Genomic DNA, 21,851 nt, shown 5'->3' on the forward strand with positions numbered 1-21,851 from the left:
CTCCGCCCGGCGTCTCCAGCCGAAGCCCGCAGAGCCCAGCCGCAGGCCCTGGCTAGTCTTCCCGAACGCCCGACCGGCTGCCGTCACGCTCCAGCCAATCCCGAGCGGCCGTGGGCGGGCAACGAATCAGCGGCTCGCATTCCAGGCACGACGAGTCGAACTCCGACCGAGGCATCGGGCGGCCCGCCGAGACGGGCTGTTTCGCTGCAGACCGGGCCAGGCGTGGGGCCAGGCCTTTCTATCCGGACTCTGCGCGTGCGCCCGCCCGGCAGCCGGCGGCCGCCGTGTCCGCGCAGCGTGCCTTCGGGGTGTCGCGCTGATGCACGGGCGGCAGCGCGGGCCACGATGACAGATTACGGCGAGGAGCAACGCAACGAGTTGGAGGCTCTGGAGTCCATCTATCCCGACTCCTTCACAGGTGACTTTGGCGGCTGGGGCGCAGGCCCGGGCCGCGCGGCCCTCCCTCCCGCCCCTCTGCCCGGGCTCTCGATTCAGTTCCCAGCGCCCTGCCCGCTCCCTTCCGCACTGTCCTGAAATCGGAAGGACCGGGTGGCCCGGCGGAGGCCCTGAAGCCATCCAGAGCGCTTTCGTTTCGCATAACCGCAGCCACCCGAGAGTCCCCGAAGCACGCGGAAACAAACTCTTGGAGTGCGCTGAGTTTCGCCAGAGCCGCGGAGGGTTTTTTTTTTCTTTTTCTTTTCTTCCTTTTCTCCGTTTTACCCTCTTGTGGAGCAGCAGCTAGTTGACATACTGAGTTTTGAGAGCAGCACACTCGAGTTTGCCAGTTTTGTTTAAGTGTAAGAATGATCGGTGCATTCTGCAGAATGCCTGATGTAGGACGTGGCTGCTGTGGCTCTTAGGTGTTAGACCGCACGGTGTCTTAGACTTCGTCGAGGTTCTGGAGGCTCAGGGAGGGCAAGTGGCTTGTGGTCTGGGGCCCTCCTGCCAGAGGTCCCACGTTCTTAGCTGTTTCTTTCACCCTGCAGACTTAGGTTTGGGATCCGGGTTCAACTGAGGTGAAGGAAGAGCAGATTTTGGCCAAGAGAAAATATGTGTGAGAATGTTTTCGTGGATAACCTATCTATGGTTTTTCTTAGACTTGAGATTAGTCAAGGTAAAGCCAGTTTGAACGTGTAGGCTATGGTTTGGTGGGGTTATATTCCACAGCCCTACCTCCAAGTCTTGCCAGTATCACTGTTTGTTTGAATTAAGAGCCTAAGGGATATTGCTTTAGCTCCTGAACTCCAAATCTACCCTCTCATTGTTTAGATTAGCTTTTTCTTGCCTTCACCCTATGATCATCTGCTTGCAATGGTAGCAGATTTTGTTTTGCTTTGCCAATAGGCAGTATATGTCTCAGCTACCCCTGTGTAGCTCTGGTCGCCTTCATGTTCTCTCTCACCAGCAGTAAGCTGTGCTGAGGATGTTAAGGGGATGAGTGGAGAGGGGTTACCTGGGTGAGTGTGTGTGGAGTCTGGCTCCCTTCTCTATCCTCACTCATATGTCAGTGTCAAACTGAAATAGAACACTAGGGTCAGTTGCCAGATCATCTTAATCATGATGTTCAGACCTTTCTAGTACTTTAGAAACAGAATAGACACGAACGACCCTGTTAGGCAGAAGCAAAATGTGTGTGTGATATTCTTAACTTGGCTTTGATGTGAAGGTACTCCTTGCTAACTGCTGTGTTGTTCATCTTATAAAGGTGACATGTTAAGTCCTAAAACAGTATTGTAGCTGTAGTATATGAAATTCTTGTCACACACACACATGCTTGAGGGGCCTGTGCCAGGGTAGCAGATGACAATTTATGACTCTTTCAATGCATTCAGCTATTCCATAGTTAGCAGGTGACCTGTGGGTAATTTCGGTCAGCATCCCTACATGCTTTTGCAATAAATAATAACTTCTTGCTTTATGCCTCTTAGGGATTTTTGCATTGCTATTGGTCATTTTCTTATGAAATCTTTTAGGGTAAAGGTAGGACTTTGAAATAAAATATTTCTGTGCTTGATCTTGGAAATTGTGAGGATCGCTAAGGTTTGCTGTTTGGCAGCTTGTCCTATTTATGTTTCTGTACTTACACTTAGGTTTAAGAAAGTTACCTCGTGTCGGTTTGCCCAGAACAGTAGTTTGCAGATGTCTCACTTCGTTTTTGGATCACATTTAGGACTGAATTTGGCAGATGCTTCACTTGCTGAAGGAACTGGATCTCGCCCTGCCCCACCTACCCTACCTGGGTACTTGTGAACTAGGAGAGGAGCATTTGTTAGGCACACTTGAACTTATGTGATAGCAAAGCGTCAAATTTTGGCCCACAGACTTTGCTGAAACTTAGATTTGCTGCTGTTCTGTTTGCGATGACCTGCTGGTCCAGTGTTGCCTTTGCCTTACTACACTTTCTTTTCGCCTGTTCTGTAGCTTGGTTGTACTTTGACCCACCCTTCTAACAACTAGCCTTGCTAAGGAAGTGTACTCTGTTGATACCATTTTCCATCAGTAACGCTTCACTTGACAAGGATCTGCTAAGGTAGTGGAGTTTAGTTATTTCCATATCTGCATTAGAATATGTTATAGTGAGTAGTGTTTTTGGAAGTCAGTGGTTGGCCTTCAGTTAACCAAAACCAAGTGCCCTTAATTCTGTTCGCTTTACCAAGAGTGGACTTAATTCTGTATTTGTTCTTCAGTCTCCTTTGAATAGAAGTCAATAACATGCAACAGTTTTGATTCTATCATAAAGGAAGAGTAGAGATTATATTTTGAAAGCACACTTTTTTGGAAATACTTTCTGAAAGGCTAGATATGCCTCCTATTAAGTAAATGATTTATTTAATTGGTGTTTTATTTTATTTTATTTTTTGTGAAAAACCAAGGTTGTTTGTATAGTCTGTCGGCATAGCTTTTAGACTTCCTCCATTATGTTTTTAACAAAATTCTCAATTCCATCTATTTCATGGTCTTCTCTGAATCTACTAGTGTCTCCTCTGATTGCTCATTAATTCCTTCCACTATGTCCAGAAACCCCCTACTTTTCTCAAAATTATTTTGATCCTGGGCTGGAGATGCTCAGGGCTTAAGAACACTTACTCCTCTATCTAGAAACCCATGTCAGGCACCCCACACCTGCCTGTAACTCTAACTCTAGGGGATCCAATATCCCTTGTGGTCTCTGCAGTTCTTTACACCTGAGCATGTGTGAGCACACGACCCCTCCCCCACATAAGCACACACAAGCACACTGACACACACACACCACAGTCATGCACACACCACACATGCATAAGCACACACAAGCACATTGACACACACACACCACACTCATGCAAATACCATACACACATAAGCACACTCAAGCACAAACACACACACACACACACACACACACACACACACACACACACGAAACAATAAACTTCAAAAGTACTGTGGTCTTTTCACAGCAGTGGAAGTCTGGCACCCGTGTCTTTTCCTAACCCACAGCAGTACTTTTGAACAAGCAGTGCATTAGAATGGGATTGCTCTATCAGCAGAACTCAAGAATGTACCAGGTGTGGTACATGCCTGTAATCCAAGCACTTGGAAGCCTGAGTCAGGAGGATTGGGAATTCCAGGCCAGCCTAGGATTCGTTGTGAAACCCCATCTTGAAGAACCAAACAGAATTTAGGGGTCAGTAATTTTTGCAAATACAATTGAATAATTTTCCCATCCCCACATTAGGATTATCCCCTTTCTCCCTCATTTTATTTTAATTATTGTATTTTATTTAATTATTGTAATTTATTTATTTCAGATTCAGTTGTGACAGACAACCTCAATAACATGAGGTTTTAAAAGTAAGAAATTGATTTTTATTTTATGTGAAAGTCTCATGGCAGCACCAGTCAGGAAAGTCCGTTTAGAAAGGGCTTTTAGTTTTCTCATCCTTAAGGTGTGGTGTCACCATCTTGGTTGGGTTGGTAGCGGCAGCAGCGGCATAGATAAAGGACTGGAGTTGGGGCTGGGGTGGGGAACTAGCAGTCTTTTAAGGAGATTTTCTGGTAACTCAGAAGGCATATCTCTTTTCATTTTTATAGCAGGAACTTACCCCATCATATAGAATTTTCTGGCATTTCTTTTTCTTAGGTACTCATTTTCCTTTATTTCCCCCTCTTTATTTATTATTTTTTTTTAGGGTTCAAGCTTATTTGTGTTTATTAATACACAAATAAAACATCACTATATTTCCCCCTTTTTGTTTAAAATAAAAAAGATTACAACTAATATAAGAAAAACTATATATAATAAGTACAATAACTATATTCAATATATATAGGCAATAAGTATATTAACAATGTCTAGTTCATTTGCATTTGACAAATCCAGAGAAAATACTCCATTATCCTATACTATCTTGGTAAGTATCTAATATATTTTCTATCATAACTTGCATTACCATCCCAAACTATCTTTTGATATCTCTCAACCTTACACACTTTTTCTTATATTACTTATAACCTTTTTTTTTTAATTAGACAAAAAAGGGGAAATGTGGTGATATTTTGTTCGGGATCTAACAAATAAAGTTTGCCTGAAGATCAGAGTGTAAAGCTAGCCACTGTAAAGCCATACAGGGCAGGCAGTGGTGACACACACCTTTAATCCCAGCAGCCACACCAGTTAGCCAAAGAGGCCAGGCAGTGATGATGCACACCTTTAATATCACCACTAGAAAGGAATATAAAGCGAGTTGAGATAGAACTCATTCTTCAGTCTGAAGCTTTTGTAGAGGTAAGAGCTCTCTAGTGGTTGGTTGCTTTGCTTCTCTGATATTTCTGCTTGACTCCTAATATCTGTCTCTGGGTTTTTATTATCTGAGCTACATTTATGTGTAGGGGTATTTTGTCTACAGGTATGTCTGTGCACCATTTGCTTGCGTGGTGCCTGCTTATGTCAGAAGAGGGCATTGGATCCTCTGCACCTGCAGTTACTGATAGTTGTGAGCTATCATGTAGGTTTGGGCATTGAACCTAAGACAAAAAGGCTGCCTTCTGACTGGGAGAAGATCTTCACCAACCCCTCATCAGACAAAGGTCTGATCTCCAAAATATACAAAGAACTCAAGAAACTAAACACTAAAACTCTAATTAACCCAATTAAAAAATAGGGTACTGATCTGAACAGAGAATTCACAACAGATGAACTTCGAATGGCCAGAAGACACTTAAGGTCATGCTCAACCTCCTTAACGATCAGGGAAATGCAAATCAAAACCACTTTGAGATACCATCTTACACCTGTCAGAATAGCTAAAGTCAAAAACACCAATGATAGCCTATGCTGGAGAGGATGTGGAATGAGCGGAACACTCATCCATTGTTGGTGGGAATGCAAACTTGTGCAGCCACTGTGGAAATCAGTGTGGCGGTTTCTCAGGAAACTGGGAGTCAACCTCCTTCAGGACCCAGCAATTCCACTCTTGGGAATATACCCAAGAGATGCCCTATCATACCACAAAAGTATTTGTTCAACTATGTTCATAGCTGCACTATTTGTAATAGCCAGAACCTGGAAACAACCTAGGTGCCCTTCAATAGAAGAATGGTTAAAGAAGGTGTGGAACATATATACATTAGAGTTTTACTCAGCGGTTAAGAACAATGACATCTTGAATTTTGCATGCAAATGGATGGAAATAGAAAACGCTTTATTTCCCCCTCTTTAAAGTGGCAGCTTGGTGTTGTGTCCTCTGCAAGCCTGGATTTCTTCAAGTGTTTGGTGGGAAGTAATGTAAATATTTTGTAACATGAGCTGTTCCTTTTTAGAAGCACACCTTTTAGTTGTTGATACTTCACTTAATGGGGCCTCATTCTTCTTTCTCTTCATTAGCTGATAATTAGATTTTCTGCTGCATGTGGACATCAGCACACCTTAGAAACGCCAGGGAGACTCCTGTCCCTGTTACCTTTGTGGTCCTATGGTTTTTTTTTGTTGCCATGCCCTTATAGGCCTCTGTGGTTTCTTATAGATTGGTATCAACTTCTTCTGCTTCACCTTTTCTCCCTATTCTCGTCTCTGAGATAGCTATTTCGTGTTATTCTTGCTAATCTCTGTGTCCTTTAGGCATCTTCATTTACTAAGTATTTGTTAGTTACACAATAAAGAATTAAGTCTGTTAGGGAAGTAGGCACTATATATTCAAGGAGAGGTGATAGCCCAAGTTGTTTTGGAAAACTGAGAAATGATCAGTTAAGTGGAACTGGGGGAACGGTCTTTCAGAGGAACACAGTGCAGAACCAGGACTCTTGACATATGTAGTGGACTTACTTTTTAGGCCACCATCCAGCTCCCAAATCATGACACGAAGACTCATTGTTAGTTATGAATGCTTGGCCTTAGTTTATACTTATCCCACTAGCTCTTATAACTTAGTTTAACCGTTTTTTCTGCATCTGTGTTTTGCCTCAGGGCTTTTTACCTTTCTTTCATTTTGTAAGTCCTACTCCACGTCTGGCTGCTGGCTGCTGACTGCTGCCTGCTGGCTGCTGCCTGACTGACTGGCCCCAGGCGTCTCCCTCTTTCCCCCTTCTCATCCTGTCTCTTCTCAAGCCTAGATTCCTCCTCCTTCTTACATTCTTTCTGCTTGCCAGCCCCACCTATATCCCTCTATGGCCTAGCTATTGACTGCTCTGCTTTTTATTAGGCCAGTCAGGTGCCTTAGGTAGCAAAGCAACACATCTTTACATTGTTGAACAAATACAGCATTAACAAATGTAACCGATTGTTGCCCAGTTAAACAGATATTCCACAGCAGGTGCACTCTGCTGAGTACAAGTGATGACATTGCTAGGGCATAGAGTAAGAACTGGGAAGCAAGGAAATAAAAGACCACCAACTAGTGAACATGAGCCAGATGACTGGCGCCTTGTCGGGGGTTACATATGACCTGTCTGTCAGTAGGTCCTCCATGCACAAAGTGTTTTCACAAGGCCTAGGTTTTCTAATATTTGGACTATATAGCCCTATCTCTTTCTCTAAGTGATCTTAACTCACTGAGCACAGATAGAGAGCGGCTTTTAGTTTATGTAGTTTGCCTTCCCCCCTCCCTTTGTCAGGGTTTCACGTAGCTCAGGATAGCCTCCAGTGTCCTGTGTAGCTGAAGACATCCTTGAATTCCTGACTGCCCTCCCTCTACCTCCTAAATGCTGGGATTACAGGCAGCTGCCACCAGACCTTCCTGAGGACTGTTTATAAAAGCAGGTGGTGTGTTAAAACCTCCTTGAGAAACAGAGAGAGCAGAGATGGTTCTGGGATGTGACGGGGTGGGGTAGCAGGATTATCTTCCTCCCTGAGACTCTTCCTGTGATTTGTGTAATGCTTATATATTGTTTGTTACTGTCTTCTGTGGATGCCACTTTTACGCTCTGACAGTTTTTTTTCCTTTCACTTTTTTCTCCAAATTAAGGATTCCTTACAAAGCTGCTGTTGGCCTTTGCCTTTTATCTTCTCTCTCTAATTTTAGATCTCATTAATCTAATTCTACTGATCTCCATAGTCTGATAGCTTCAGCTATTACCAGAAGATCCAAATTGAATTAAGGCCTTGTTTGGTTCTCCTCTTCGCTTGTTTGTGATTGCCCACTCTTCACCTCTGCAGGTTTCCCTCTATTTGAAATATATCATGTCTGATTTCTTCTGTATTTGTATTTGGTTTAGTGGCACTATATTCACAGCTGCAAACGTGGCCTGTCATCACCATCTTAATTTCCTGCTATTCCCATGGCTCCCGTCCTAGTTCAGACCTCATTATCCTTGTCTGATTGATTGCACAAGTTGCCTGGTTTTGTTTGCTTTCTATCCTGTGCGCTCTTGCTGGATTTGCTGAAATTGTTGCTGTCTAGGATCACACTGTGAAATGTCCTCTCACAGCCCACTGATATGTCCATCCTACAGAAAATGTAGTTCTTCTAAATGTTATTAGCTTCCCAGCCCTTGTCCTCTGCCCCTCATGCACTTCCTCCTTCTTTGTCTCTGCTTCCTAACGTGCCATTCGTGGCTTTCAACCTCATTCGGATAATGTCCCTGAAATTTATCACCTGGAAATGAGGTGGTTTTTTTCCTTTTGAAGTGAAGGCCTGTGTGTCTTGCCACTTACAGCTGCAGCGCTGTATGTAGGTAATTGGTGTGAATGCTCTGTGTCTACATCTGTGGCCTGAAGGTGATGATGTGGGTAACTGTTTCTGAGATGCATGTCTTATATTTGAACGTGATTGACACAAGAACTTATTTATCATAGTTTGATTGGCAGCTTTTTTAGTGGTATATATGGTAGATTGTTTTGTGTTTAATATTTTAAATTTGGTGGACTGTTGTAAGAGTCTAAGCCCATGGTCTTGCTATTGGATTTAAAGGATTTTTGCTCAACTGTATAACACAAGTACAGTGTGGTACTCAGCATGGCCATCTGCTAGGCTAGTAGCTTCCTGGATTCCTTGTTGGTTGGTGCGTCATTTATTTCTGTGTCACAGTATTTATATTTTGTGATATGTTAATGCTTAGGAAGAATTATGGATTATATTTAATGCATTGTAATAAACATTTAAAATCAGTAACAACAACCTCTTTGGGAGCTTATAAGAATGTTCCAGTGCCTGTTTTTAAGAAGGGGTGTGCTGTCTGAGACTGTGATGTACAGTTGAGTCCAGGGAGAGTGCTTCGTCGTTTGGGCAAACTGCTTTTGAGTTTTCCTAGACGCTCATCATTGTGGTTTAAAACCCGAGTCACAATGAGGGCCTCTGCCTTAAAAATATTACTGATAATGTGTGTCTGTGGTGGCTTCAGTGCCTGGGTAGTTTAAAGCCGTGCGGTCTCCATGGTGGCTTCCTGAGTGACCTGTGCTCTCCAGAGTTCACACAGCTGCTGGCAGCCTTGCCCAGCCAGTGCGGCCCAGGGTGGGTGAAGTTTAGGTGCTGTAAGCACCCCTGCAGTTAGCGGTTTCCTGCTTACTTCTCACTTGGTTTTTAATGTTTCCTTTGTTATGTCCATTAAGTCAGTATTTGCTCACTTTCCATAACAAGCAAGATCTGGGGTTCCTTATAGCATTTTATAATACTCTTGCGTGGGAGTAGATGATCGACAAATGCTATTGGACATGTTCTAAAGTGGTCTCTGAAACCTTCTCATCTGTGTAAATGTTGACTTACATTGTCCGGCTTTAGTAGGTTTTAAGAAATTTGATGTTTAGATTCTTTTTTTATTTTATTTATTTATTTATTTATTTTTTTGAGACATAGTTTCCCTATGTAGCCTTGACTGTCCTGGAACTCACTTTATAGACCAGACTTGCCTCAAATTCAGAAATTGGCCTGCCTCTGCCTTCTGAGGGCAGGGATTAAAGGCGTGCACCACCTCCACCCAGCGATGTTCACATTCTTATCTAACTTCTATTATAATTTTGTGAAAGATGGTAAAGACTCATTCTTTTGGAAAGATTAGATTTGACTTCATTTTAACATGTAGAAAATAACAAGATAATATAGTAAACCATTATAACATGAATATCTGTGGGTAGTAGTTGGTGAAAAAAATTCCAAAGTTTTTATTTATTATTCTGTTTGGGACTTTTTTTGGAATGCATTTTTTATATACTGATAGATTTTGGAATAAAATATAAATGACTTAGTATTTAATTGATTAGAGAGTTATTTAACTAAAAGTACTTCTTTTCAGATTAAGATTACTCCTGGCCGAGATAGTGAGTTTATCATGTTAGTGTTCTGTTAGTCTGTATTTGTTGAAATGAAAATACAGGTGAGGTACGAATTTCTAGTGCTGAGCAGCAATAAATTGCTGGAAGTGTCTGCTGCGGGAAGCATCCTAATAGCTGCTCTGTGTGTTTTCTTGCAGTATTATCAGAAAACCCACCCAGCTTCACCATCACTGTGACGTCAGAGGCTGGAGAAAACGATGAAAGTAAGCACGGTGAAATTACTCTGACTTTTCTGGGCTCCGCAGGAACTTTGCTCCTTCTACAGTCACTGCAGGCAGTGCAGCTGCAGAGCTGCTGAGGCGCTGTTGCTGCGTGTTTAGAAGTGAAGCCTTTAGGTTAATAAAGATGAAGAGAAGACGATTTGTGTTCAAAGTGTTTGTCAAGTGGCTTCTGCTTTTCAAATACTGCTATTTTCTTTGGAAGTGTATATTATTTATTGAGCATTTGCTGTTCTAAAGAGGCTGAATGTACACCTACCTACTTATCATTGCCCCCCCCCACAATAAAACAACTTTAAAACTAGTAAGCTAAATAAATTAAGTTTAGTGATAATATTAAGGTTATCCATTTTTCGTCTAAGTCAGTTAATACAGTAATTTTAAAAGTTATGGTTAAGTCGACAGTCTCAAGAATGTTTATCTCAGTTGTTGACAGAGTTCTGTTGGGAGGAGTCAGTCAGTTCTAGTGGCATCGGTTGAAACTGGTATGTTTCTTAATAATCAAAAATGAATTTCACATCACGATATTTTGCCATCTTTCATTCCATTGAGATCGATACAGTTACTTTTTCTGTACTTTGATACATAACTTTCTACAATGTTAGTACATTCATTGAAGTTTCAAATAAATACTGCTCTAAGCCTCCGCCCCCTAGCGGTTCACCATCACTTGGCCATGTGAAACCAGTGTATATGCATGTGGAATGGCATGGTACTGCTCATTGAGACCGAAATTTCATTTTCTTACTAAAGTTTCTGGAGGTCGTTCCCGTATTCTGAACAGTACCTTCATTGGGAGCTAATAACACTCCTGTAATAATAGTTGTGTAAATTCATCTTTAATTTAAGAAGTGGTTTTTAACTGTTTGAAACAGTGCCTAGGTCGTGCTGTTTTTGTGCCTGTGCTTCATTTTATTTATTTATTTAAATTGATTCTGAGATAGGGTTTCCTTATGTAAGAACCCTGGCTGTCCTGGAACTTACTTGCTTTGTAGACCAGGCTGGCCTCGAGCTCACAGATCTGCCTGCCTTGCTGGGCCTATTCTTCATTTTAAAGAGTAAAAGAGCAAACAGGGAATTGAAACATAGATTCTAGACATGGCATTATAAATGTTTACTGAAAAATTAGTCTCACTAGTCCTTAAGATGTTTCATCTCATCCAGTAGGCTTTTTCAGTGTTTGTAAATAGAGAAATATGCTGTTTAGATTAGTACAAGAGATCTGCTAGATCACTGAGCAGTGGATGTAAACATTTACATGTGTTAGATCATGGAGCAGGGGATGTAGGCATTTACATGTGTTAGATCATGGAGCAGGATATGTAGACATTTCCCCTTGTTAAATTGTGAAATGGGGGCTGTAAGAAAATAACTCTTTGTCCATTTCTACTTATGGGAGATTATTAGAAGGAAAATAACGGATCCATAGGATGTTACAATAATCATAGTTCTAGATTAACCAGTAAGTGATGACTTACTTAGTGAAGTTTGCTTATTTTAATATTTAAGGAATTGTGATGTTGTACTTGTTAGGTTCGAGATTGTACTTATGTCTTTATACATTTTGTCTTCAATCTTAATTCCCTTTTTATGGTTTTTATTTTTTAGTATTTATTGTTGTTATATGTGTATAAGTGTTTATATTCTTGTATGTAAGTGTACATGCTTGCTTCCTGTAGAGGCTAGAAGAATGGATCATATTTCCTAGAACTAGAGTGATGGTTGGTTGTGAGCCACCATGTGGGTGCTGAGAACTGAACCTAGGTCCTCTGGAGGAGCAGCCAGTGCTGGTAACTGCTGAGTCATCTCTCCGACCCTGGGGTATGTGTGTGCACGTACACTCATGTGTGGTTGTATGTTTGCAATATGTGGAGGTCAGAGGACAATATTGGGTGTTAGTCTTTGCTTTACCTGGCCTGTGAACTTTGGGAGATTGTCCTGTGTCTGCCGGCCATCTTGTCATTGAAATTCCATGTGTGTTGTATTTCACTCTGCTTTTATGTGGATTCCAGGCATTTGAATTTAGTCCTCTCACTTGTGTGGCAAGTGCTTTACCATGCTCTATCTCTCCAGCCTTTTATTCTGACTTTGGATTGGTAGATAGTTGTAGATAGTTGGCAAATAGTTGCTATTGAGTTCTGATTTATTAAGTTTGCTTGTAGTGAAATGATTCAATGGTATGCATAGAATCATGGCTATCATACTTTTCTATAATGGATACTTGGTATTGCTTATATTAGAAGCAGTAAGGTTTTTTTTGTTTTTGTTTTAAAGCTTATGCTTTTTAGTAGGTATAGTAATCATACATGCTTATAGTTCCATCATTTAGGAGACTGAGGAAAGGTGATTTTGAATTCATGGTCAGTGAAAATATAATAAGCATATGTCTACCTAATCAACAAAAATACCTCATCAAAAACAAACAAAAAATTTAACTACTTAAAGTAAGTTAAGTGCATTTTAGTGTATCTGCACGATAAAATTTATTGCACTTGTTTGCACTGTGTCTTTAAGAAAAATCTTGGGGTAATGCTCATGGAAAGAATAAATTCTAGAACTCCAGAGAGTAGAAGTAGATGCTCATATGCTGACTGTTGTTGATGGAGGCCTCTCCTTTGTTCCCGACTGCCCAGACCTGAAAAAATCACTCAGAAACTATATTATTTGCAATACTGTTGGCGAATAACTTAAGCATATTTCTATAGCTCTTTTATCTTAAGTTAATCCATTTCTATTATTTTATATTTTACGACAAGGATCATGGTTTGCTGGTAAGGTTCTGGCACATAGTCTCCTGGGGTGGCTACATGGTGTCTCACTGACTCTGCCTACTCTCCCTGTACATCTCTGTTTGGATTTCCCATCTGGCTTTCTTTTGTTGAGCCATTGACTGAAAGCAGCATTATCCATTAACCAATAAAAGCAACACATATACAGAAGGACTTCCCACACTTGACTGTGGTGAATTTTATGTGTTGAATTTGCTTTTTGTGATTTTAATCTCTTAGCAGTTACTGTTTTTCAGTACATTGTTATTGGGCTGAGGTCTGTAATACAGTGGTATTACTTGGTACATACAAGACCTTGCATCTAGGTCCCAGACAGGATCTCCCTGTATAACCCATGCTGGCCTTGCACACTCAGTCCATTTTGCCTGCCTCTCAAATGCTTTTTATTTACAGTACTGGGATTGAATGAAGGCCATGAACATGCAGGCAAGCATTTTGCCACTGAGGAGCCTGTGTTCCCAACTAAGATTTGTTTGTGCTTTTAAAAACTTATCTAATTTGATCAAAATTAAAAAAATTCTTTTGATGTAGGGTCTCTCTCTGTAGCGCAGCAGCTGTTCTGAAATTTGTGATTGGCATTGGTCAGCCTCCTTAGTGCTCAGCTTGTAGAGTTGTACAAGAGACCCATATAATATATATTGATATTTAACATGAAGATTAAAGCAAAATCAGTATTGTAGGCTTTAGCCTTCTAATTGAGAGCAACATAGATTTGAATTACTTCATCATAAGCAGTGGGTTGTGGGGCTGATCAGAGAGAAAGGGCACTTACTGCTAAGTCTGGCAACCTCAGTTTGATTCCCAGAACCGACATGGTGGGAGAATCAACATCTGTAAGTTCTCTGATCTCCACATGTGCTTTGTGGGACACCTCTTCATACAAAGCAAATGAATCTATTTTTAATCACTAGGTTTTAATAATAAAACAGTGAATAACAGGAATGATAAACTCTAAATGAAAGACCATAGCTAAAATTACAGAGGGTTAGCTTTTTTGACTGCCTTCAAGCTGTCTGTGACCAGCGCACCCATGTGCCGGGCTGCAGCGTTTATCTTGCACTAGTGTACTCATAAGAATTGCACTCTTAGCCAGGTGGTGGTGGCGCACGCCTTTAATCCCAGCACTCAGGAGGCACAGGCAGGCAGATCTCTGTGAATTCGAGGCCAGCCAGGTCTACAGAGCAAGTTCCAGGACAGCCAGGACTGTTTTGCAAGGAAACTCTGACTCGAAAAACAAACAAAATAAAGACTTGCACTCTTAAATGGCAAGTTTGTAACTTGGCACAATCCACAAAGTTAAGAATATTAGTGTAGAAGAGTCTAGATCAAAAATTCCCAGCTAACCTTTCAAACTGCCCAGTGTAAAAATGTCTCATCTAGCTACTCAGTTAGCAGCATCCTATTATTGTGCAATTGGAATATGAATCAGCCTACATCTAAGTCCTCTGCCATCAGGAACTTTTAGTAAAGGCTGAATGTGAGAATGTGAGAATCTCTGACAGTAGTTAGAGGTCAGCCTGGTCTCTAGCCAAGGCTACACAGAGAAATCCTGTTTTGAAAAACAAACAAACAAACAAACAAAAGAATAAGTAAATAAATAAAAGCTAATATTTTTAGTTAAGTTTTTGTTTGCCAAGATTTTTTTTTTAAATAGATATTGTCTGTCCTCTGAAATACAGTATCCTAAAATGCCACTAGGTGGTAATTGTGTATTGCAGGCAGAAAGAGATTTCTGCCTTTCCCTTGTTTGACTCATCTCTTTGAGGTTGTTGTTTAAGTTAGTAATTTTGTTGCTCTACTTTTTATTAATGTTATAAATTATTGACTCAATAGAAACACTGATTTTTTTATACTTTTAATGTGTTTCCATTAAACTTTTATCTTGTGCCTTAGCTGTCCAGACTACTCTCAAGTTTACTTATAGTGAAAAATACCCCGATGAAGCTCCCCTTTATGAAATATTCTCCCAGGAAAATCTAGAAGATAATGATGTCTCAGACATTTTAAAATTACTGGCATTGCAGGTAAGGAAATAATTTTGATTTATAGTAGCATATTTTATTGACCTTTATATTAAATGTTGGCTAGAAAATGTTTTCAAATATATGTAAATAGTACATTAACCAATCAGAATTCATGATATACCACCACAAGATATCTTTAAAAAAGACAGGAGATTTCATGTATGTATATAATGTTACCCCCAGACCTTCCCTCAGCAAAACTCTTCCCATCCATCCTCATATGCTGTTCTTCCTTTTTTGTTGTTTCTAAGGTTTATTTTTAATTCTGTGTGTATATGTGTGTCTCTAGGTGAGTTTGTGCGTGGGTGGAGTGCAGGTGCCCTCAGAGGTGTTTGATGCCCTGAGTTACAGGCAGTTGTGACTGTCTGGTGCCAGGGCTGGGAACTGTATTCTCATCTGAAAGAGCAGTTTGTGCTTTTAGCCTCAGTGAGCCGTTTCTCCAGCCCTTCCTTTAAATAATCAATATTTGCTTGGCTAGAGACCATTCTCTGGAGCATGGGCAACCCCCATCAGCTATACCCAAAGGAAAATGATTCCTTCCCATAGAAGCTGTCAGCTGCCCATGGCTCCTCAGCTAAAGGTGGGGCCTGGTGTCCTCTACCTTCAGTGTTGGAATTTTGCCAGGTTTGACCCAGTGCAAGCCTTGTGTATGTTTCCAGAATGGCTGTATCATGTCCGGAAGACTCAGAACACCTTCCTAGCTTCTGGCTCTTAGTTTTCCACACTTTCTGCCATGATGTTCTCTGAACTTTGGGGGATAGAATGGACTGATATACGTGTGCCATTTCGGAATGAGGAGTCAACAGTCACTATTTTCAGCACTTTGGGCAGTTAACGATTCTCTCCAACATTGGAAACAGCATTAATCTATAAGGACAAACATAAATACTTAGAAGACTGTTGAACGATACAACCTTTAGCAAAACAGTAATAGTAGGTTCTCCGTTAGTGTCTGTGACCAGGTTTACAGTGCTACACTGTATGTATGTATACGTGTGCTCTGTGTGTATACTTGGTGCCTATGAAGACCAGCTGAGGGCATTGGGCCCCCTGGAACTGTAGTTACAGAGAAATACCTAAATTAAATGATACCATAGATATAACATTCCATCCAAACACTGAAGAAATTAATCTAAAACAGATCATATATTAGCATATAGTTTAAGTTTCAAAATATACAGGAAAACTGAAATAATTCAAGCAAGAGAAACTCTAGAGCACACACAAATGCATAGAGATTAAACAGTTCACTCACAGTGCAATGATAGTCAAGAGTGGAATAAAACATTCCTGGAAACAAATGAAAACGAAAACACAGCATACCAGATCCTATGGAATACAGTGAAAACAGTCCTAAGAAGGACGTTTATGTTAATGTAGATAACTACATTAAGAAATAAGCAAGCTCTCAGATAAGTTAAAGATACCTCAAAGCTATAGAAATGGAAGAATCCAAATCCCAAATTGGTAGACTGAAACAAATTGTTACATGTAGGACCAAAATGAATGAAATGGAAACAAAAAAATGCAAAGAATCAACAAAACTAGAATTGGATCTTTGAAAAGATAAACAGGATGGACACTTAGCCAACTAACCAACAGAAAGAGCTAAGGGGCCTGGCAAGGCGGGCTCAGCACTTCAGAGTACTTAACTGCTCTTGTATGGGACGTGGGTTTGGTTCTCAGCACCTACATGGCAGCTCACAACTCTTTGGGGTACTGGAGTCATCCACTCTTTTGTGCTGGATGTTACATAGTCTTTGATGTTACATCTAATAGTATTCATTTTATAAAATTACGTGCACTTGCCCATGTTCTGGACATATATGCTTAGAATCATAATGTCCTTTTGAAATTCTCTTAATCATTAAGAAATGACCCTTCTTTATCCTTCCTACTAGTTTGTTTGAAAGTCTGTATTGTCAGATTTTAGAACAATACCTCCTTGTTTCCTATGTCCATGGCCTAGTCATTAAAGACTAGGGCACATATAGTCCAGGGTGGCCTTGAACTCCCTATGTAGCCAAACATTTCTGATCCTTCTCTTTCCATCTCATAAATGCTGGGTTTTACAAGCTACTACTTCTGACTCTGTACTCCAGTTTTAAATGTTCACTTACCCAACTATGTGGTGTAACTGAATGAGGGATCATCTTCTAAACGTGGGGTCTAGTTATTATACTAAACATTGGTGCTTTGGACAGCTTTTACTTTCCTGAGAAGTGAGTTTGTTGCCACCTCTCTGTTTTATACAGGCCGAGGAGAATCTCGGCATGGTGATGATCTTCACTCTTGTGACAGCCGTTCAGGAAAAGTTAAATGAGATAGTTGATCAGATAAAAACCAGAAGAGAGGAAGAAAAGAAACAGAAAGAAAAGGAAGCAGAAGAAGCAGAGAAGGTATTCTTGAAAATCTTCTCATTTCCTTTACATCTCTTTGTTGGCTTGTTTGATATTTAGCTTTTCTTTTTTCTGATTATTTTAGTAACTGGCTTTTTGGAAGTCACAATGGTGAAACTAAAAAGTAAATTTTACTAGGAGTGGTTGATGACATATTGTGAGTAACAAGTGACAGATTGATAAGGCTCACTCACGTAAGACCAAGAATTGTAAATCATTCTTTTATTGTAAATCAGAATGTCCTAAGTTCCTAATTACACAGAGACCAGCACCAAGCTCTGAGTAAAGTAAAAAAGTGACGGCAGTGTTATAAATTGATGGTTATCCAAAATGTAGTAAAACCAAGAACTTTGCTTAATAGTACGTAGCTATGATATGTACAGTAAGTACATTGTATATTATCTTAATTTTTTTTAATACTTAGAAGAATAATAATTGCCTTTTGCAGAGTAAGCTGCTGAAACTAAAGAGAGCTAGTGCAGGTGGAGTCATTAGTGTTCTTCACCTCAGTGGTTGTGCATCTGGAAGACAGAGTCATTTGACTTTGTTTGTTAAATGACTGCCTCATTGGCTTGATGCTTGTGTCTTTTGTTTCCGAAGAAACTGTTCCATGGCACTCCTGTTACGATTGAGAATTTCTTGAGTTGGAAAGCCAAGTTTGATGCAGAACTCCTGGAAATTAAAAAGAAACGGATGAAAGAAGAAGAACAAGCAGGAAAAAATAAACTAAGTGGTATGTGCCTCTCTGGCATAGTGACTTCTGCCACCCCGCAGTCGTGCCGTCCCCTGACAGCAAAGATGACCAGGACAGGTTGCCATGACAAACACGTGTCTCGTCACACACAATTCATAGTTACTGTTTGTTGTATATCTTTGTTTGATAATTGATGAATCTTGATTTGTATTCTGGATCCTGGAATAAGAATATTGAGGATCAAAAGCCTTCAGAGTGAGAGAATCAAACCCATAGTTTTCCAGGCTTGAGGAGCTTTGGTTTTTCATTTTTTCTGTTTCAGTGTGAATACAGGTCTTAACTTCTAAGCTACTGTACAATCCATAAATTTATTGAAATTCCCAGAAACACAGATGTCCAGATTTGTTTTGTTGAGCTTGTGCCCTTTTAAGTGGTTGTAGGGAATGAAGGAATGCTATCCCTTTTGAATTAAGCATATTTATTTCTTTTAGGGAAACAGTTATTTGAAACAGATCATAATCTTGACACATCTGACATCCAGTTCCTGGAGGACGGTAAGATGCTGTTAGACTCCTTGTGGGTATAATGCGCCATCTTTTTATTTCATGAAAAGCAAATTATATTTTTATTTAGTGTGAAATTATCTTGCCAAACCTGTGAAAAATCACATTCTGAAGATAAGTTCTAATAGATGATCAATTTATACACTCTCTCTAAATGTTTCAATTGTCTATCAATGTGTGTTTTTTAAGTTTTCTCAGGGTGACATTCTCATAGTACATGAGCCTCTGTCAACTGGAAAACTAGGCAGCGTAGTTCAGGGGACGTTTCCCTCAAAAGTCTGTATTAGACTTCGGATTAGCAAATCCATGATCTGCTCCCGGTGTGGAAAAGCCTCAGCTGTGGAATCCTGGCCTCCTCTGCTGGCAGGGCCCTTCCTCCTGCTTGTGTAGCTGTTGGGCATCTTGTCCATGTGCTCTCTTCACTTGCTTCTCTCCCTACCTCCTTCTCTCTGCGTCTACCGGCTACCCATCCTGAGATGCTTATCGTACTGTCCTTCTTGTCACCATGCTCACGGCAAAGAGTAACTGGACCATTGCCTGGCCTCGCACAGCTGATGGCTTGCTTGTGTTTTTAGACTGTCCTCTATGCTCGGTCCCACTTGTTTACAGGAGTAGCACCTTTTTAGGATTGTAGGTCTCTTGAACTTTCTCTTATGTCTCCTGTCATTTGGAGTTCTCTAGGTTTGGCCTTTCAAACATGCCCTGGATTGTGTGCTGGAGAAGCTTGGGCACTGTTGATGTGGCTCACTGCTAAGCCAGTCTTCCTGACCTCTTGGACACTTACTGGCACTCACCCTGTTCCTTTCTTTGTGGTGTTAAGAACTGAACCCCAGGCCTTGTGTATGCAAGTAAATACTGTCATTGAGCTACACTGCCAGCCTTCAATATTTGTTTTTCTCAAATCTTCTCTAGCAGATAGGTCAAGATTTTTATTTTTGTGATCTTAAAAACAAAACCCAAAGCTGGGCATGGTGGCTTACCAACTGTAATCTGTGTACTTGGAGACTGAACAAAATTGCCCAAGTTTGAGGCCATACTGTTGTTCTGCACTGTGAGTTACTGACCTGTCTAGGCTACAGAGTGAGACTCTCACAGACAACAACAAAAAAAAAAGTCAGAAATTCAGTAGGATATTCTTTTGGAATCCTGAGGATTTCCAGCTCTCCAAAGCTTCATCTCATTCTGTTGTGCTATAGCAACTTTATTATCTTTACTTTTCCCTTTCTTCCCCTCCCATCCTCTCTTTCTCCTTCCCTTCCTCTGTTCCTCCTTTCCTTCCTCCCTCCCTCCCTCCTTCCATAGTGTCTCACTGTATAGCAGTGGCTGGCTTGGAACTTACTACATAGACTAGTCTGGCCTTGAACTTAGACAGATCCTCCTGCCTCTTCTACCTTTCAAGTGCTGGGATTTCAAGTGCTGGGATGAAGACATGCTTGTCTTCAGTTATTCTTGACTACTTTCTTCTCTTAGGTAAGGATTTCTCTTCATCTCTAGGTTTCCCAAAGAGACCTGTTGAGTCTACCTTGGAAATGTCTCCCATCCTCCTTTTCTTATTTAATGGCTTTATTATTTTTGCCTGAACTTTTATTGTAACCACCTAAATCACTTCTCTGAATCTCTTTCTCCTTTTCTTTTAAAGGATTGTTTATTTTTTTGTGTATGCGTATGTGACTGTTTGTGTGTTTTACTGCATGTGTGCTTAGTTGCCATGGAGGCCAGAAGAGGGCACCACATTGCCTGAAACTGGAGATGGTTGTGAGCCAACATGTGGGTGCTTGGGTTGAATCTGAGCCCTCTGGAAGAGCAGTCAGTGCTCTTGCTGTCTCTCCAGCCTCGGAATCTCTTTTTCCTTCTCAGGGCCTTACACGGTCCGTATTTCCTGCTCTGCTCTGTGACGGTGAAACTTATATTTAACCATAAAACTTTAAAATTCTTTGATAGGGGGAAAAAAACCCAGTGTCTCTCAGTCTGGCCTTGCCTGTACTACTTCAGGTTTTTTCCCGCAAGAATCTTGTCTTCTAAGTAGTAGTGTCAAGATCTTACTTTTTCCTTCTGCCTTTTCTGTACTTCTAGAACTGCTTCACACTGACCCTTACATTCTTGGTGGATTCAGGTGTACCCCGACAATATTTGAGAAGCTTTCACTCCCCCAAGTCAGTTGTTCTTTGACCTGGACTTGGTATAGTCTAGTTTTAGTTCTGAACTGTTCAAGGCTCTCTTTATATTCGTATTGGATCGAATGTGAGTAAGCAAGACTCCCAGAGGGAAGGAAGATACCATTTGCACAAACTGGGGAGTGCTGTGTTACTCTACTATATCTGACTCAGGCCGTCTCAGGGTATGGTGCTGAGGCAGAGCCTGGCCAGTGCTTAGACGTAGACGTAGACATGAGAGCCTTTGCCATCTGTTGTGTAGAAAGGGAAGTAGGCAAGTATATGAGGCAAGTTGTATTTAACAGAAAGTTAAGAAGTGCAGCTGAGCCTGAATGATATGTATGTCTGCCATCACTAGATGAGATAGATGATCTGTGGGGCTGGTCTTAGTGATGGTCCACCATGTAGAGACAGTGAGTCATTGTTTCCAACTGTAACATGCTGCATTGTCATTAAGTATTCTGTGAGCCTTTTCTTAAAATAGCAAGTCTTTAGACTATGACCATGAAGACTGGAGTTGCTCTTCTGTTGTCAAAGTCTCTGCTGATAACTTAGTTTGGAAGGATTTACACTGGTAGCCTGGGAGTCCATGGTGGGTGTATTTTCCTGGGAGTCCACGGTGCGTGTGTGTCTGGAGTATAAGGTGAGGCTGTCTTGCTCTTCACAGCTGGGAACAACGTGGAGGTGGATGAGTCCTTGTTCCAGGAAATGGATGACTTGGAACTGGAGGATGGTGATGATGATCCCGACTACAATCCTGTTGCTGCAGGGAGCGACTCGGACTGACAGACTGTCCCTGATTCCAGAGAGGCGTGACCGCCACAGCATCTGTGGCTATACTGAGAGGGGTGTGGATCTTCCTTTCGTTTTTTTCTAAGAAAAAACATATTTTTCAGGAGAATATTCTTCTGATAGCTTTCAACATTGAACTTAATAAACTGCCCATAAAATTTCAAATATAAAATGTTTGCTTCCTCTTATTGATGAACAGTCTAAATATTTAAAATCATTTAGTATTGGAGAGAGCTCTTCACTTGAACACATGGGATGCTACTGTTGTGTGTGGGTTTACAAAAGAGAAATTGGAGTATTCAGGATTTCTGTGTCGGAGTCAACAGTTAGTTTGGGTTGCAAGTGTCTTACAAGAAGACTCCAGTGAATAGAAAAATAACCTGGACTTTGGGCACAATTTTGAGTCTTAACAAAATTAAGAGCTCAAATATTATGTAGAGAGGAATAAAATAGACTTTATTACAACGGTGGCAG

At 40.9% G+C, this 21,851-nt stretch overlaps 1 protein-coding gene across 1 annotated transcript; it reads left to right on the top strand.

The window, feature by feature from the left end:
* The first annotated feature begins 202 nt into the window (after positions 1-202).
* On the top strand, positions 203-21,549 carry Rwdd1 (RWD domain containing 1). Its single transcript, XM_048425189.3, has 7 exons — positions 203-418; positions 9,883-9,948; positions 14,646-14,776; positions 17,032-17,175; positions 17,776-17,908; positions 18,361-18,423; positions 21,253-21,549. The coding sequence occupies exons 1-7, from the start codon at positions 346-348 to the stop codon at positions 21,369-21,371; spliced, it is 729 nt and encodes a 242-aa protein (XP_048281146.3). The 5' UTR covers positions 203-345; the 3' UTR covers positions 21,372-21,549.
* Positions 21,550-21,851: the final 302 nt, after the last annotated feature.

The sequence above is a fragment of the Myodes glareolus genome, chromosome 1 (assembly GCF_982192425.1).
Source record: "Myodes glareolus chromosome 1, mMyoGla1.1, whole genome shotgun sequence".
Classification (NCBI taxonomy): Eukaryota; Metazoa; Chordata; class Mammalia; order Rodentia; family Cricetidae; genus Myodes; species Myodes glareolus.

Excerpts from the sequence above, each read along its gene's own strand:
- Rwdd1 (XM_048425189.3), top strand. The coding sequence starts at position 346 with ATGACAGATTACGGCGAGGAGCAACGCAACGAGTTGGAGGCTCTGGAG. Across the intron at positions 14,777-17,031 it reads TAAAATTACTGGCATTGCAG|GCCGAGGAGAATCTCGGCAT; the intron begins GTAAGGAAATAA and ends TGTTTTATACAG. Across the intron at positions 18,424-21,252 it reads CATCCAGTTCCTGGAGGACG|CTGGGAACAACGTGGAGGTG; the intron begins GTAAGATGCTGT and ends TGCTCTTCACAG.